The sequence below is a fragment of the Corylus avellana genome, chromosome ca3 (assembly GCF_901000735.1).
Source record: "Corylus avellana chromosome ca3, CavTom2PMs-1.0".
Lineage (NCBI taxonomy): Eukaryota > Viridiplantae > Streptophyta > Magnoliopsida > Fagales > Betulaceae > Corylus > Corylus avellana.
The window spans coordinates 29,591,397-29,604,563 of record NC_081543.1 but is presented as its reverse complement, the minus strand read 5'-3'; the positions used below and the strand labels follow the sequence as shown (position 1 = coordinate 29,604,563).

At 35.6% G+C, this 13,167-nt stretch overlaps 2 protein-coding genes across 3 annotated transcripts; one reads left to right on the top strand and one right to left on the bottom strand.

The window, feature by feature from the left end:
- The first annotated feature begins 895 nt into the window (after nt 1-895).
- Nucleotides 896-1,650, top strand: LOC132176583 (protein LITTLE ZIPPER 1-like). Of its 2 annotated transcripts, none has more exons than XM_059588831.1 (2): nt 896-1,085; nt 1,216-1,650. In XM_059588831.1, exons 1-2 carry the CDS (start codon nt 979-981, stop codon nt 1,421-1,423), a joined length of 315 nt encoding a protein of 104 aa, XP_059444814.1. In that variant the 5' UTR covers nt 896-978; the 3' UTR covers nt 1,424-1,650. The 2 variants fall into 2 exon arrangements, with proteins under 2 accessions (XP_059444814.1, XP_059444812.1); XM_059588829.1 differs by having other exon boundaries at nt 1,213-1,650.
- A 1,004-nt stretch (nt 1,651-2,654) lies between these two features.
- Nucleotides 2,655-6,521, bottom strand: LOC132173398 (uncharacterized). The gene is made up of 5 exons (XM_059584892.1): nt 6,147-6,521; nt 5,657-5,735; nt 4,862-4,930; nt 3,818-3,854; nt 2,655-2,959 (listed from the first exon to the last, which is right to left on the bottom strand). The coding sequence occupies exons 1-5, from the start codon at nt 6,446-6,448 to the stop codon at nt 2,952-2,954; spliced, it is 495 nt and encodes a 164-aa protein (XP_059440875.1). The 5' UTR covers nt 6,449-6,521; the 3' UTR covers nt 2,655-2,951.
- Nucleotides 6,522-13,167: the final 6,646 nt, after the last annotated feature.

Here is a 13,167-nt window from a genome sequence, read left to right as displayed (position 1 = left end):
TGATTTAACATGATATTACAGTTGAGCTCCAAAGTTCAAAACTAAACTTGACTTTATAATTTGCACCCTATTTTCAATTAAAATATCTTAAGATAAGTAGTGATTTACAGTAACATACGTGTAACAACATATATGCACTATTTCCTCAAAAGACATAGTCAATTTAGAGCTTCTCTATAGTCATTTATAGAGTCCAGTTTTACCTAATAAGTAAGCAATATGAGATTTAGCACTCATAAGTGCCTTTAATCAACTTTATGTGGGCTATTCATCTTTCCGATGTGGACAGAGTCTTATAATCTTCCCTCCTTAACAAGTCATACCATTTGTAACGACTCAGGAAAAACACTAGTCACATCTGTGTTATCACTTCAAAATAATTAAGCAATAAGACTCAGTACTCGTGAGTGTCTATAATAAACCATTCACTCTATGTAGACTACTCACCTTCCCAATATAAGTGACATGTAGACTGTACGAAAGCATTTATTTGTAGGTGACAGACAATAGTTGCTCATGCAATAAAGCAGATGTGGTTTATTTATGCAATTCTGGCAACTTCTTTGAAATGATGAAATTAATAGAATTTTCAACATACATAATCGAATTTTCTGGGTTATATGGACGTTTAGTCCCTTCTTATAATGCCGTGATCCTTCCTAGCTCTCCAATGACTTTTTTCTCTTCATCTTTTGATAACAGGTCCCTGCCCTCTACAATTAATCGTGAGTCCACCAGCCATGATTGCCAGAAGAGAAATCTCTCTCTCTCTCTCTCTCTCTCTCTCTCTCTCTCTCTACTGCCAACCACATGGATATAGACATACACAAATGCAAACCCAACTATATTTATAGGACATCGCAACCCACTCTTCTGTCACTTTTGATCACTCATTCACCTTCTGATCAGCAGCAGCATATATAATCTTCTGCTATAGCTCCTAGTTTTTATAGGAAAAGCAATAAGAAGCAAAGAAAAATGTGTATCAACAACAATATTGAGAAGATCCCATCTGGTCTAGTCCTGTCTTTGGAAAGAAAGCAAAGATCAAAGCGATCTAAAGTTCAAGTTCACAGGCTTACCAGGTACATATATATGCTTCATATCATAACATAAAACCCCATGAGAGAATAATCCTTCACACTTTTCACCTTTTTCATGTCTCTATTCTTTTATGATTGTTAAGTCATGTGGGTGGATGTGTTTGACCAGCAGGAAAGGATGTGAAGAAAAGGTAGAAAAGGATATGGAACTCAAGAACCTGAAGCTATATTTGGAGAACAAAAGTATAATTGAAGAGAATGAGAAGCTGAGGAAAAAAGCTAGTCTTCTTCACCAAGAGAACTTAGCCTTAATGTATGAGCTTCAGAAGAAGTTCCCCCATTTGGACAGTTTCTCCTCTACCCTAGTTCACAAACACTGAGATATATCAAAAGAAGAGAAGTGATGTTCTCTCTGCCCCTCTCTTGAGTCTCTAGCTTTCTTCTTTTCTGTTTTAGGATCATGTTATTGGAGAGTTAGCAATAATTAATCATATGGTGAAATATGCTAAAAGATGAAATTAAGCTTGGATCAAATTCTATGCTTTTTATGAGTTCTGGACAAATTTTGGCTAAAAGAGGATTTGACTAGTTCAATATTGCAAGTGCTCTTAGGTAATGTCTTTTGGTGGTGATTCATCTTGTTTGGAAAAATAATACACTTTGACTTTGCATCCCAGCCACATCTATGTTGTGTAAAGATCAACGGTTTGAGCATTTAAATAAACACGAAAAGAAAACGGAAATTAGCATTTTATAAAGGAAATAGTAAATTATATATTCAGTGAAACTAGATGCACTAAATGGACACTCTAAATGCACTAAATAGATAGTCTCCATTTCATTTGAAATGGAGAGGACCCTTTTCCAACAACAAGAGCCCTAATGGTGTGGGAACTCAAAACTCCACCAGTTGGTTGTACAAGGCTGCACATTCGAGTTGACTCGTGCAAAACTGCAAAAAGGCTCAGGCATTTGATCATAACCATTAACCACTGAGCTGGAGGAGAAAGAATGAACAAAAACAACCGAAGCTATAACAAGTTTGGATGATGGGATCCTAACCCTTAAAGCAAAAAGTAATTTTGTTCCTATAATTTATAGAAAATCTAAGAGAAACTGTAGCTAGTGCTCTAATTCCCCTAAGCTTTTAGCCATTTATGTATAATAAAAGGTAAGCAATTGGAAGCTTTGACACACACTTCAAGCTCCGAATTCTACCATGAGTTAGAAAAGTGGTTGCAAGTGGAAGTTCATGTGATTTGGTCTCTTACAATTAGTTGTCTGAATTGCTGTAACGAATTGCTGATATGTTAGTAACCCCACAAGAGGGCATTGCAAGGCCCATCTGCCCAAGGCAGACAAACCCTGCACCCTGGGCTGCCTGGAATAATTGAGTCCCACAACCCTCCACGTCGTAGGGCTGTCCAAATTGCGGGAATCCCATCCATTTGGTTCTATCAGTGTCCTTGAGTGTACCATGTCAAGCGCCCATGATTGAAATATTTATTATTTAACAAGCGGCAGAATAAGATTCACATGCTTGCAGTTGAAGGAAATTTCACTGATATGGTTTGATGATTGATCACGTGCAATCATTCAAAACAACAACTATACAAAAGTACACCAGATCAGTGGGAAAACGTAAATAATAAACTTTAGAAAGTCTACAAATGCGGCAATTCTATAATATTCTATAAAAGTGGTTACTTATATACATGGTACAGGGCTCATGTCCGTCAAGCCCCTCGATTGACAAAGCTCACCAGGCACAAAAGGGAAACTTTCATTATCATAGTTACAGCTTCAAACAAACAATTAGATCAGCTCAACAACGCATGCTGGCATCAGACTCTTGACACTACTTCCAACAACTTCATCATAAATAAGGAAGCTTCCAGCAAGTTGTGTTTAGTTTCCTGCACACATCACAGAAGATAAACTACTATTAGTAGTTCTAAAAACTGGTCCTTTTTCTCTTAAAAATTAGGGTTAAATACCTAATACCTTCCTGGGGTTTACAAACTTTATTTTTACCTCTTGGGATTTCATTTTTATCACAGGAGGTCCCTGTGGTTTTGATAAATGACCAAGTTAGTCAATCTGTTAGTTGACCGTTATAAATTCCACGTGGACCAATCAGATGCTGACACGTGGCACATACTTAATTTTTTTTTAAAATTAAAAAAATGTATATGTATATATATATATAAAAGGAAAAAAAATTGGGGGTGGCCGCCAAGGGGGTGGCCGAAACCCACCCCCAGTGGGTACTGGGGGTGGCTTGCACCCACTGGGGGTGGCAAAACCACCCCCATCCGGCCAGATGGCCACCCTCAAATGGCCAAGAGCCACCCCCAATTTTTTTTTTTTTTTTAAATACATTTTTTTTAAAAAAAAATTTTAAAAAAAGAATTAAAAAAATTAAGTAGGTGCCACGTGTCAGCATTTGATTAGTCCACGTAGAATTCCTAACGGTCAACTAACGGATGGACTAACTTGGTCATTTATCAAAACCACAGGAACCTCCTGTGATAAAATGAAATCATAGGGGGTAAAAGTAAAGTTTGTAAACCTCAGGGAGATATTAGGTATATAACCCGAAAAATTATAAAGAAGAAGAATATAACCTATCCAACAGGGAGGCAGAAGACAGAAAATTTGGTTTATTAAGGCACATATATAGGTATGCAGGTACAGAAACTTTCAGATATTCTTGGAGCTATCTTCTGATGATTTGTATATTCGGAATGCAGCAATACACATCGTGGCATTACCTATAACTGTTAATGCTGCTTGAAGAGCCACCAATACCTGCACCTCATGAGAAACATCCGAGTCGTTTTACATATTCTATTTTAAAGCTCATTCACATCATAATCAACTAAAAGATGAAAGGGAAAATTTTGGAATGATCTATAAATTTGTCCAACGTTAGGAGTTTGTAGTAAAGGTCATTGAATGAATAAATAAAATAGTTCAAGGTATAATATAACAGAGCTTATCCAATGGCAATTATCTAAAGGAGATGGCTTAAGCAGATGCGCCAGAAGCACTAAAAAAATTGTCCTAGCCATTCGTGGCAAGCATGCACCAAGTGTTGATTCAAAGAGAAAGCAATTTCTGAGCTAGCTTGCAGTCACACTTACAAATTACTTGGGTAGGTTTGGTCATAACATAATAACAGGGTGGCCATAAAACTGGGGTAGGGCTCGTCATTTCAGAATTACTTGGATTGGGTAGGCTTCACAACAGTTTGAAGTTGTTAATACCATGCTGGTGTCAACCAAATTGAGCCAGGACGTAAAACCTTACAGAGCATATAAGTTACTGCAGCATTTTAAGAACTGAGCTTGTGGAGGATATGGAACCACAGAGCAAATCAACATAAACTCTTAGCCCCATAATCTATATTCACAACAAGTGTTAAAGAAATGTCTATCATCACTAAGTATCATAGGCTAAGATTTCAATGGTTACTTGTTCATCAATACAACCAAAATTTTGCATAAAAACAATTCAACAATATGTTCCTCATAAAAAAAATAGACAGAGTTATAAAGAAATGTACTTTAAAAAAAAAAAAGTGTCATAAAGAAATGCCATGTGCATGCACAAAATGCTCCAACAAGCAGGGTTTCCTGAACCAATCAATTATTTACCGTTTTAATAACAACTCTATAAAAGCGACAAGCATCACTTACAATTTGGAGAAAGAAAATAATGCAAACTTAACGATAGTAAACGATGAAGTAACCGCTCAAGGGAGAAAGCAGCTCTTATAGATCAACAAGAGACTCAAGAATATGCAACCTTCCTACCTCAAGAGACTCAGAGTTATAAAAGAAATGCCATGTGCATGCACAAAATGCTCCACCTAACAGGGGTACCTGCTCAAACCAATTATCAATCATAAATAATGAATCTACAAAAGAAACAAGCATCACCTACAATTTGGATAAATAATAAAATGCAACTTAATGATAGTAAACAACAATGCATCCTCCCAAGGGAGAAAGGAGCTCTCGTGGATCAAATCCCGATCTCTATTTATTTATATTAGAAACGGGGGTATTTGGACATCCCACTGTTTATATGCATATAACAACTGAATTACGTCCACTTTGTTTCTCATAGCAATAGGACCAAGTTTAACTCTACCTATGTCATTATGATCAAGGCCTTGTTGAGTTGAGTTGAGCAGAGATTAAAACTTCAGGCAATCGGAACTACATGTCCATTGCAATTGACTCAATTCTAAAAAGTTAGCTTGTACCTTTCAATGCTATTGACAAATTGGAACAATCACCTCACCATTATTTATACTTAGAATATTTGACACAATGCAGAAAATGCGATTTGGCAAAACTTTCAAGGCAATACCATATTACCATTCATGATATTGTAAGACATTATGAAAATTCATTCATTAACCACGAACCAATACATGCTTGAAATATAAACTGCTAGCTAAAGTCACTTAATAGAAATGATCACCACAAGGTCAAACTTCTTTCATCAAGAAAAATTTGTCCATATAACAATTACAAATACTTTTCCATTGATGATAGCGCATCTGGATAGTCAATATTGCAAGACATGGAACAATAACTCACCATACCCCAGGAGAGTCCTTTCCAAGATTCATACCCGGATTGCTCCCCATATTGCCACACCAAAGCCATTGCTGTAATCCTTTGAGAAAAAAAAACTATCATTAATAAAAGATATTAACTACTTAAGTTAGATTTCAACAAAAGACACAAAGCAAAACATCATACTTGCATTTCTTAGCAACCAAACGGGCAGTAACTTAAAAGACAGTTTTCGATTCCCATTAACACCGCATACAATTATCAAAATGTGGCTGCTGAGACAATCCAACTCAATATTTTGAAAAAAAAAAAGCCTAATAAAAACTATTTGACTAAGAAAAGTTGCTAACTTTTTGGTTAGGCTTTGGGAATGAACCACAGAAAGCATAAATCCTTCCTTTTTTCAGCAACCAAAGTGATAGAAAGCAAAACCAGATAAAATCTACGAAATTGAAAGCAAATTCTCAGAGCCCATTAACAAATGCGCCAGAACATGAGAGAAACCAATCACCATTCGACCACACTGGACACGTGCACGGCCCAGGTGGGCAAGGAGAGAGCGTTGGTGGGCTCAGTGAGTTGCAGTGAGGGTAGCTCCGCAGCTGAGGCGGGTCCCACGAGGGTCAGTGCCAAACCCGCTCCTAATAGAGCCACCATGGCCCTCGGGTTCTGGATGGCACCACAATTGGTACGCTTGGTTTGCAATGTTCCATGTGTTTGGGATTGGGACTTTGGAGTTGAAGAGGAAATGGGTTTTGTGGGTTTGTGGAGAAAGAGAGGATATTGAAGGTAGAGTAAGGTGGTCATAGCCATAGCTGCAAAATTTTTCAGAGTGAGACTGTGAGACTGATAGTCACCTGGCAGAGCTACGGGGATCGGGATCCCCAGCAACCGGAGAATTTCCCATGATTTTTATTTATTTATTTATTTATTTTTTTGTGGTTAATCTCAACCGTCATGTTATCCAACCGCTACTAACATGACACGTGTCTTATTAAAAAAAAAAATTATTTAAATTTATAAAATAAATATAAACTAAAATAATAAACAAATAAAAATAAATAAATAAATTATTAAAATAGATGGGGTGATTCGGCTACCTCTAGGGTTAAATCCAAATTTTATTTTTTTGAGTTTGGCCAGAAACCACCCCGAACCGGCTCTTGGGGGTGGTTCGGCTACCTCTAGGGTTAAATCCAAATTTTATTTTTTTGAGTTTGGCCAGAAACCACCCCGAACCGGCTCTTGGGGGTGGTTCGGCCATATAAACCAAAAAATATTTTTTTTGGATTTAGCCCTAAGGGGTGGCTGCCTAGGTTGAGATGGGGTGGCCGACCACCCCTAATGGGCCGAACCCAAAACTCCTTCAGAAATTCGCATGTAAGAATAAAATGATCATTATTATTGTTACGTTATATTTTTTGGGTTGGAAAATTCTAGTGTCAAAACATAATTTTGGGTTGTAATGTTTGTGCTTAAGTTAAGAAGGGTTTTTGTATATGAGCTGATTTTTTTAGCAAAAATTATGAGAGAGCCAAAGGCCTAATTAACATTTCAAACAATAAAAGGCCCGAAATGCCCTCCCCAGCTATCTAGTAATGAGCCAGCACACACAGACAAGAGACTCAACAATGACCCAATATTCCAAGAAGCTCACTTGGTGGGTCGGACCCCAAGTAAGCCCACATTAGCCCATCTTTCAAAGTCAAAGAAGCCCAACTAAGGCCACAAAGGAAAAGTTCAATCATTGTGACCTCTTCTTCTACTGTGATCTCTAGTTGCATATAAAAAAGGATAAATTAAAAAAAAAAAAAGTTGAAAAAGAAAAAGAAAAAGTTGAGATGGTTTACACGTTAAGGTTATTTATTCTGCTTGGGTTCTTTTGCTTCACACGAGCATGTTTAAGATTACGTTTGAGAAATAGAGTTTTAAGTCAAAAAGAGCTTTTGGACGAAACCTTCATTTTTAAGTTTTTGCCAAAAGTGCGTTTTTGCCATTTTTAGACTTTTTGGACCTTTAAAAACGCTTTTAATTTTTTAACCAAACTAGTATTTTTTTTCTTCAAATGAACTTTTTGAGTATTAAAAGCATTTTAAGCACCTCAAACGCTCCAAACAAGCTCGAAATGTTGTTTCTTTTGCCTGGAGCTTCTCACTAGATTCTTAAATTATTCCCTATGCAAACATTGGAATTTTTGTTGTAATAAGGCAAATTTTGTAAATATATAATCAACCAATTAAATGTCGTCTCATACATATTCATATTCATACTTACACTTCGCTTGCTTTTTATCACATGATGCAGTACCCTACTTTACACTCAAACTAAGATTTGATTCTTTGTGTACACCAACAATTCTAAGCTTGCTTTTGCATTTTCATTAGATTTACATTTATAATTTTTTTTTCGTCTGCCCACCAACCAAAAAAAAAAAAAAAGAAGAAGTAAGTTTAAAAGAAAATTCACCACATTTTGGTGTTCATAAGAAGAATATCATTATAGTAACAACATATTAATAAGAGAAATGTAAAGAATCTTATCATGATATTTTTCATGAATCCAAGCCAAGTCAACTTTTTCTAAGCATATAAGTAGTGGGTGAGTGCAAGGCAAGTCAACATTTCTTGCCTCTTGGATTTGAATAATTAGATACATCTTCAATCGGGCTTTGATCAACTTTTGTGGCATTCACAAAATACAAAGCTGCTTTGCATCTATGTTAGTCCCAAACTTTTGTGCATGATAAGTTAGAGCGATCATTTTTTGAGTCAAAATTGTCCTCTAAACTCTAAACTATTTTAATACTAATTAAAGATCTTTTTTTAGAGGAAGGTGGTGATCAAGATAATAGTGTTGGAATCGAATGATTGTAAGATGGAAGATAAGTATGGGTGGTTTATACTAATTTCATTAATAAATATGACTTCTTTTTTCCATACTCAATGTATTAAACTTCTCCCAAAGATTGAAAAGCATCAACTTCATTACTTTCTCACAATCGCCCTCCTCCCATGAGCATCTACTAAGAGTGGCGTGTTCTTTGGTGATATTTGTTCTCGTCATCATCACGACTTCACCTACAAATGTGACCTTGCTTGGTGTGGGGACATCGTTGATGTTCAATTTCAAAAACCCTTAAACACGAAAGTTATGACCAGCACTCCTTTTTCATTGCTCTAGATGCTAATAGAAAATGCAACGCTTTTTCTATGGACAACAAGGATTATGTATTCGTATGCACCAATTGCGATTTTATCACAGGTGTTTTAGTGTGTAACATCCTAAGTTAAAATGTGCCTAAACAAGGCATTTAAATCCTTATTTCAAAGAAAATGTTACATTGATGAGCATGATATTTAAAAATAGGATTAGGACGATGGCTTAGATTCGATTTTAAATATCTAATGGTGTATATAGTATCACTTGATAAATATGTTGTCATATTATTTAAAATTTTAAATGATGTGACATTGTATAGACTATTAAATGCAACAAAACAAAATCTAAATAATAAAAAATGAGATTTATTTCTTAAAAATGAGGGTTTGATATCCCTAAGCTTTACTGTAGATATTTACCGTAAATATTATGTATAGTGAAGTTGGACAAAATTCTATGCGCACCTACAATGAATGAAATAATCAAAAGTTGAAATTAAAAGAAGCAATTTTATAGATGTAAATATGAGTAAGGAATTGGTTTGTGTTGATTTTGGGCAATTATACGATTGCATTATATACATACATATAAAGGTTAAGCCGAACAATGAATACTCTATTATTTGAAATTTTTTAATATTTTGTATTTTGAATTGTTTGTTAGGGTCCGTTTGGGAGTGCGTTTTTTAAAAAAATAATTTGCGTGTTTAAACCAAATTACAATTTTGGAGTGTTTGGGATTGCGATTTTAAAAACGTAAATTTTAAAATCGTGAAAAAATCCGCGATTTCTATAAGCTGACTAGAGGGTGTTTATTTGAAAAAAATGCAAATTTAAACAAAAATCACAATTTCGCTTAAAAAAATATTTGGGGCAATATTTACCTATTTGGCCATAAAACCGCAATTATATGCTAATGTTATCCAAACACTTAATTGATAAAAAAAGTATTTCTTAACATGTTTTACCAAATGCTTGTGCAATTTTAAAAAGAAGTGATTTCAAAAACGCAATTTTTAAAATCGCACTCCCAAACAGGCCCTTAATATTTTTATTTTTTTAAAAAAGTACCAAATAAGCACTATATTCATGTTTGGCTTGCAACCCAACTCACATGGAATTCATGTTGAGAGTTGGATTGAAAAAACAGTTTTGAGTAGAATAATTACCTTTTGCTTGTATGTCCAGTGAAATTGAATAGGAAACAGATGGGACCCACCAGGTAAGTTGTTACCAAATAAATATATAATAGAATAAATACAAATGCCTATGATACCCCTATATATCTAATGATGATTTTAAAAGTTCCATCACAGTTGGGAAGACACCAAGAGAACATTAGAAGAACACCTAACATTTTCTCTACTATATATCAGCATCTATATATCCCATTATTATCTCAATTCAATTCTAACCACCTCTACCTCTCGGTTTTGTGCTTTCACTACTCTGAAACAGAGAGATGATACTTAGAAGAGCTATCATACTTTGCAATCATTCATTTTCTCCTTATTATGAAGGGCACCACTTGATTCGAAGAGAAAGAGATGATTCCCCTCTTGATTCTTCGGAAGGTCAAGAAGAGGGCGAGAAGAAACTTGTTTACTGCTTTTGCTACCTATCAGGTAATGACCGCCCCGTTCACTCCTTCACTTTCACACATATCTTGAAATTCACAAAAAACCTGGAAAATGATGGCAACAAGCAAGTTGTTTGCTGGGGGTGCGACCAACCAGTATTGGGTGCCGCCTACAAATGCTCCAAATCTAAATGCAACTTCGTCATTCATGATTCATGCACCCAGCTATCTTATGAGATAAACCGCCCTCTACACCCAGGCCATACCCTTTCCCTCCATCAGCCAGGTCAATGTCATTGTTTTACTTGTTGTACATCTCACGATAGAGCTTTCTTATAAAAGTGTGATTCCTGTGATTTCCAACTCTGCATCAAATGTACTAACACCTTCCCAACAAATCCTAATGATTGTCACCACCACCAATTCTTCTCCATCTCAAGGCAGATCCACTCCATTTGCGATGCTTGTGGAAAGGAAATCAAAAACTTCGCCTACCTATGTGGTATCTGCAAAATCTTGGTTCACAAAAGATGTACTAACATTCCACGCACCTTCAAAATTAAGCAACACAATCACCTTCTCAACCTCATCTATTCTCCTAATGAAATCAAGAAGAGCGAAGACATGTTTTGTAGATTATGCGATAACAAGGTGCATACTGAATATGCAACTTACTATTGTCATGAATGTAATTATATTTTCCATACGGAATGCTTAAGAGGTTTTAGGAATATGTACGGGGAGTCACCTACAACTAGTGAATTGGTGCCCAACAAATCCATTGGCCTTGCAACTCATTTGATCAAAGCGCACAATCAAGCAGAGGACGAAGGACCTCACCTTGGGGAGATCCAACATTTCAATCACCAACAACATAAGTTAGTCATCTGATGAGAATATCAAAGATGATAAGCTTTATGAGGTGTGTATGGAATTCATAATTTTGGTCCCATTTTACAGCTGTGCGCAATGGAATTTCTTTCTTCATACGCGATGCGCTAAACTTCCCACAATGATTGAGCAATACTGACTGCATTACTTTCACCTACTCACCCTCCTCTCAAGATCACCTACCAAGATTGGCAAGTTCTGGTGTGATATTTGTTTGTGTTTTAGTGGTGGCTTCATGTACAAATGTGACCGTTGTAGTTGGATCGATGTTTGTGTTCAATGTGGCTCAATTCTGAAAACTCTTAAACACGAAGGTCATCAGCATTCCCTTTTCTTCACTCTAGATTCTAAAGACGACAAAAAATGCAATGCTTGTCCTTGGGAAAGCATGAAGTATGCATTCGTATGCACCAACTGCGATTTCATATTGGGAATTAGATGTATAAATCTTCCACTTGTAGTAAGACATAAATATGATATACATCTCCTGAAGCTCACTTATGCTGTTGAAAACAATTCTGGAGAATATTATTGTCTAATTTGTGAAGAAGAAAGAGACCAAAATCATTGGTTTTATTACTGTGCAAAATGTGACTTTACCGCTCACCCTGAATGTGTTATTGAAGACAAATAATCGGTTGGGCAGTTTGTACTACTTTACTATTTGGTTTTTGTTGTGTTTCTTTCTTGTGTGTCCTTGTTGATAGTCTCCATCTTTGTATTTTGTTTCTTTTTAAATCAATACTAGTTTATTAAAAAAACCTAAAATTTCCAAAATAATTGTATTTATGTAATGAAAGCATTACCATTTTTTGCTCGAATCTCTTATATCTAACACTTCAGTTCATATATATATACTTGCACACTTATTTGCATAATTAATGAAACTAAAAGAGTTTTATTCTAAGTTCTCCAGCCAATCCATAATGATAAGGCATGCATATTGTTCATTGTTGTATAGCCAAATATTGACATCATTACAATTTTTGAAAACTAGATAAATGATGTCAATGTTCATAATTATCCAAGAATAGATCCTGCTAATTAACACCAATTGCCAGTGTCTCTGATGGAAATGGTTTGTCTCTTTTCTCTTGGAGAAATTAACTTTTAAGAAGATCGAATGTGGGTTCAAACCAATGCATAAAAGATGCTACTCCATATACTAGCTATTGTTCGACATAAAAGATACTACCAACGTGGACCACTTTGCTATATATAAATTATGAGTTTATCAACTTACAAAACTTAATTGGGTTGTTCTTATAAATTAAGTGCTAAACTGGAATATTTCAATTACATACATGCTTCTTTTTTTCTTTGGGGAGTGGGGAAGGGGGAATTGTCGCCATTCATTGTTCTAAACGTTCACCGGAATATTCTCTGATCCAATTAACCATACTGAGTTTGCGTAATTGTCTCTTGCTCTGCATTAATAAATGTATAATTGATTGTGTTGTGTCTGATGCGCCACGAGGAAGATGTAGTTCTACTTTTGCTTAATTGCAAAGGCTAGGTTCGTATTATCTTGCCACTACTTATGTTTTCCATATATATTATTATACAAAAATCAAAAGCCCAGTCAATTACCAAGCCAATTATTATGCAAATTGCCATAGTCATCTATACCAAAATCCAAGAAAGCATATAATTAAATCACTCAAAGATTTTTTTTAAGCAAATATTAGAATAACTTCTATATATAAGAATCTCGTATAAGCCAGATCCTTTATGCCTTTTGATAAGAAATAAACAAGTTAGCATATCACACATTATGGGTTTTGGTGAATGGAGAGCTTCTCGTACCTTGATGGAAGGAGGACCAAGGTGGCTAGGTTGGTGTATGAAGATGTCGGAGTTCAACGGACAAGGGGGCGGTAGGGCTTTTTTTTTTTTTTTTTTTT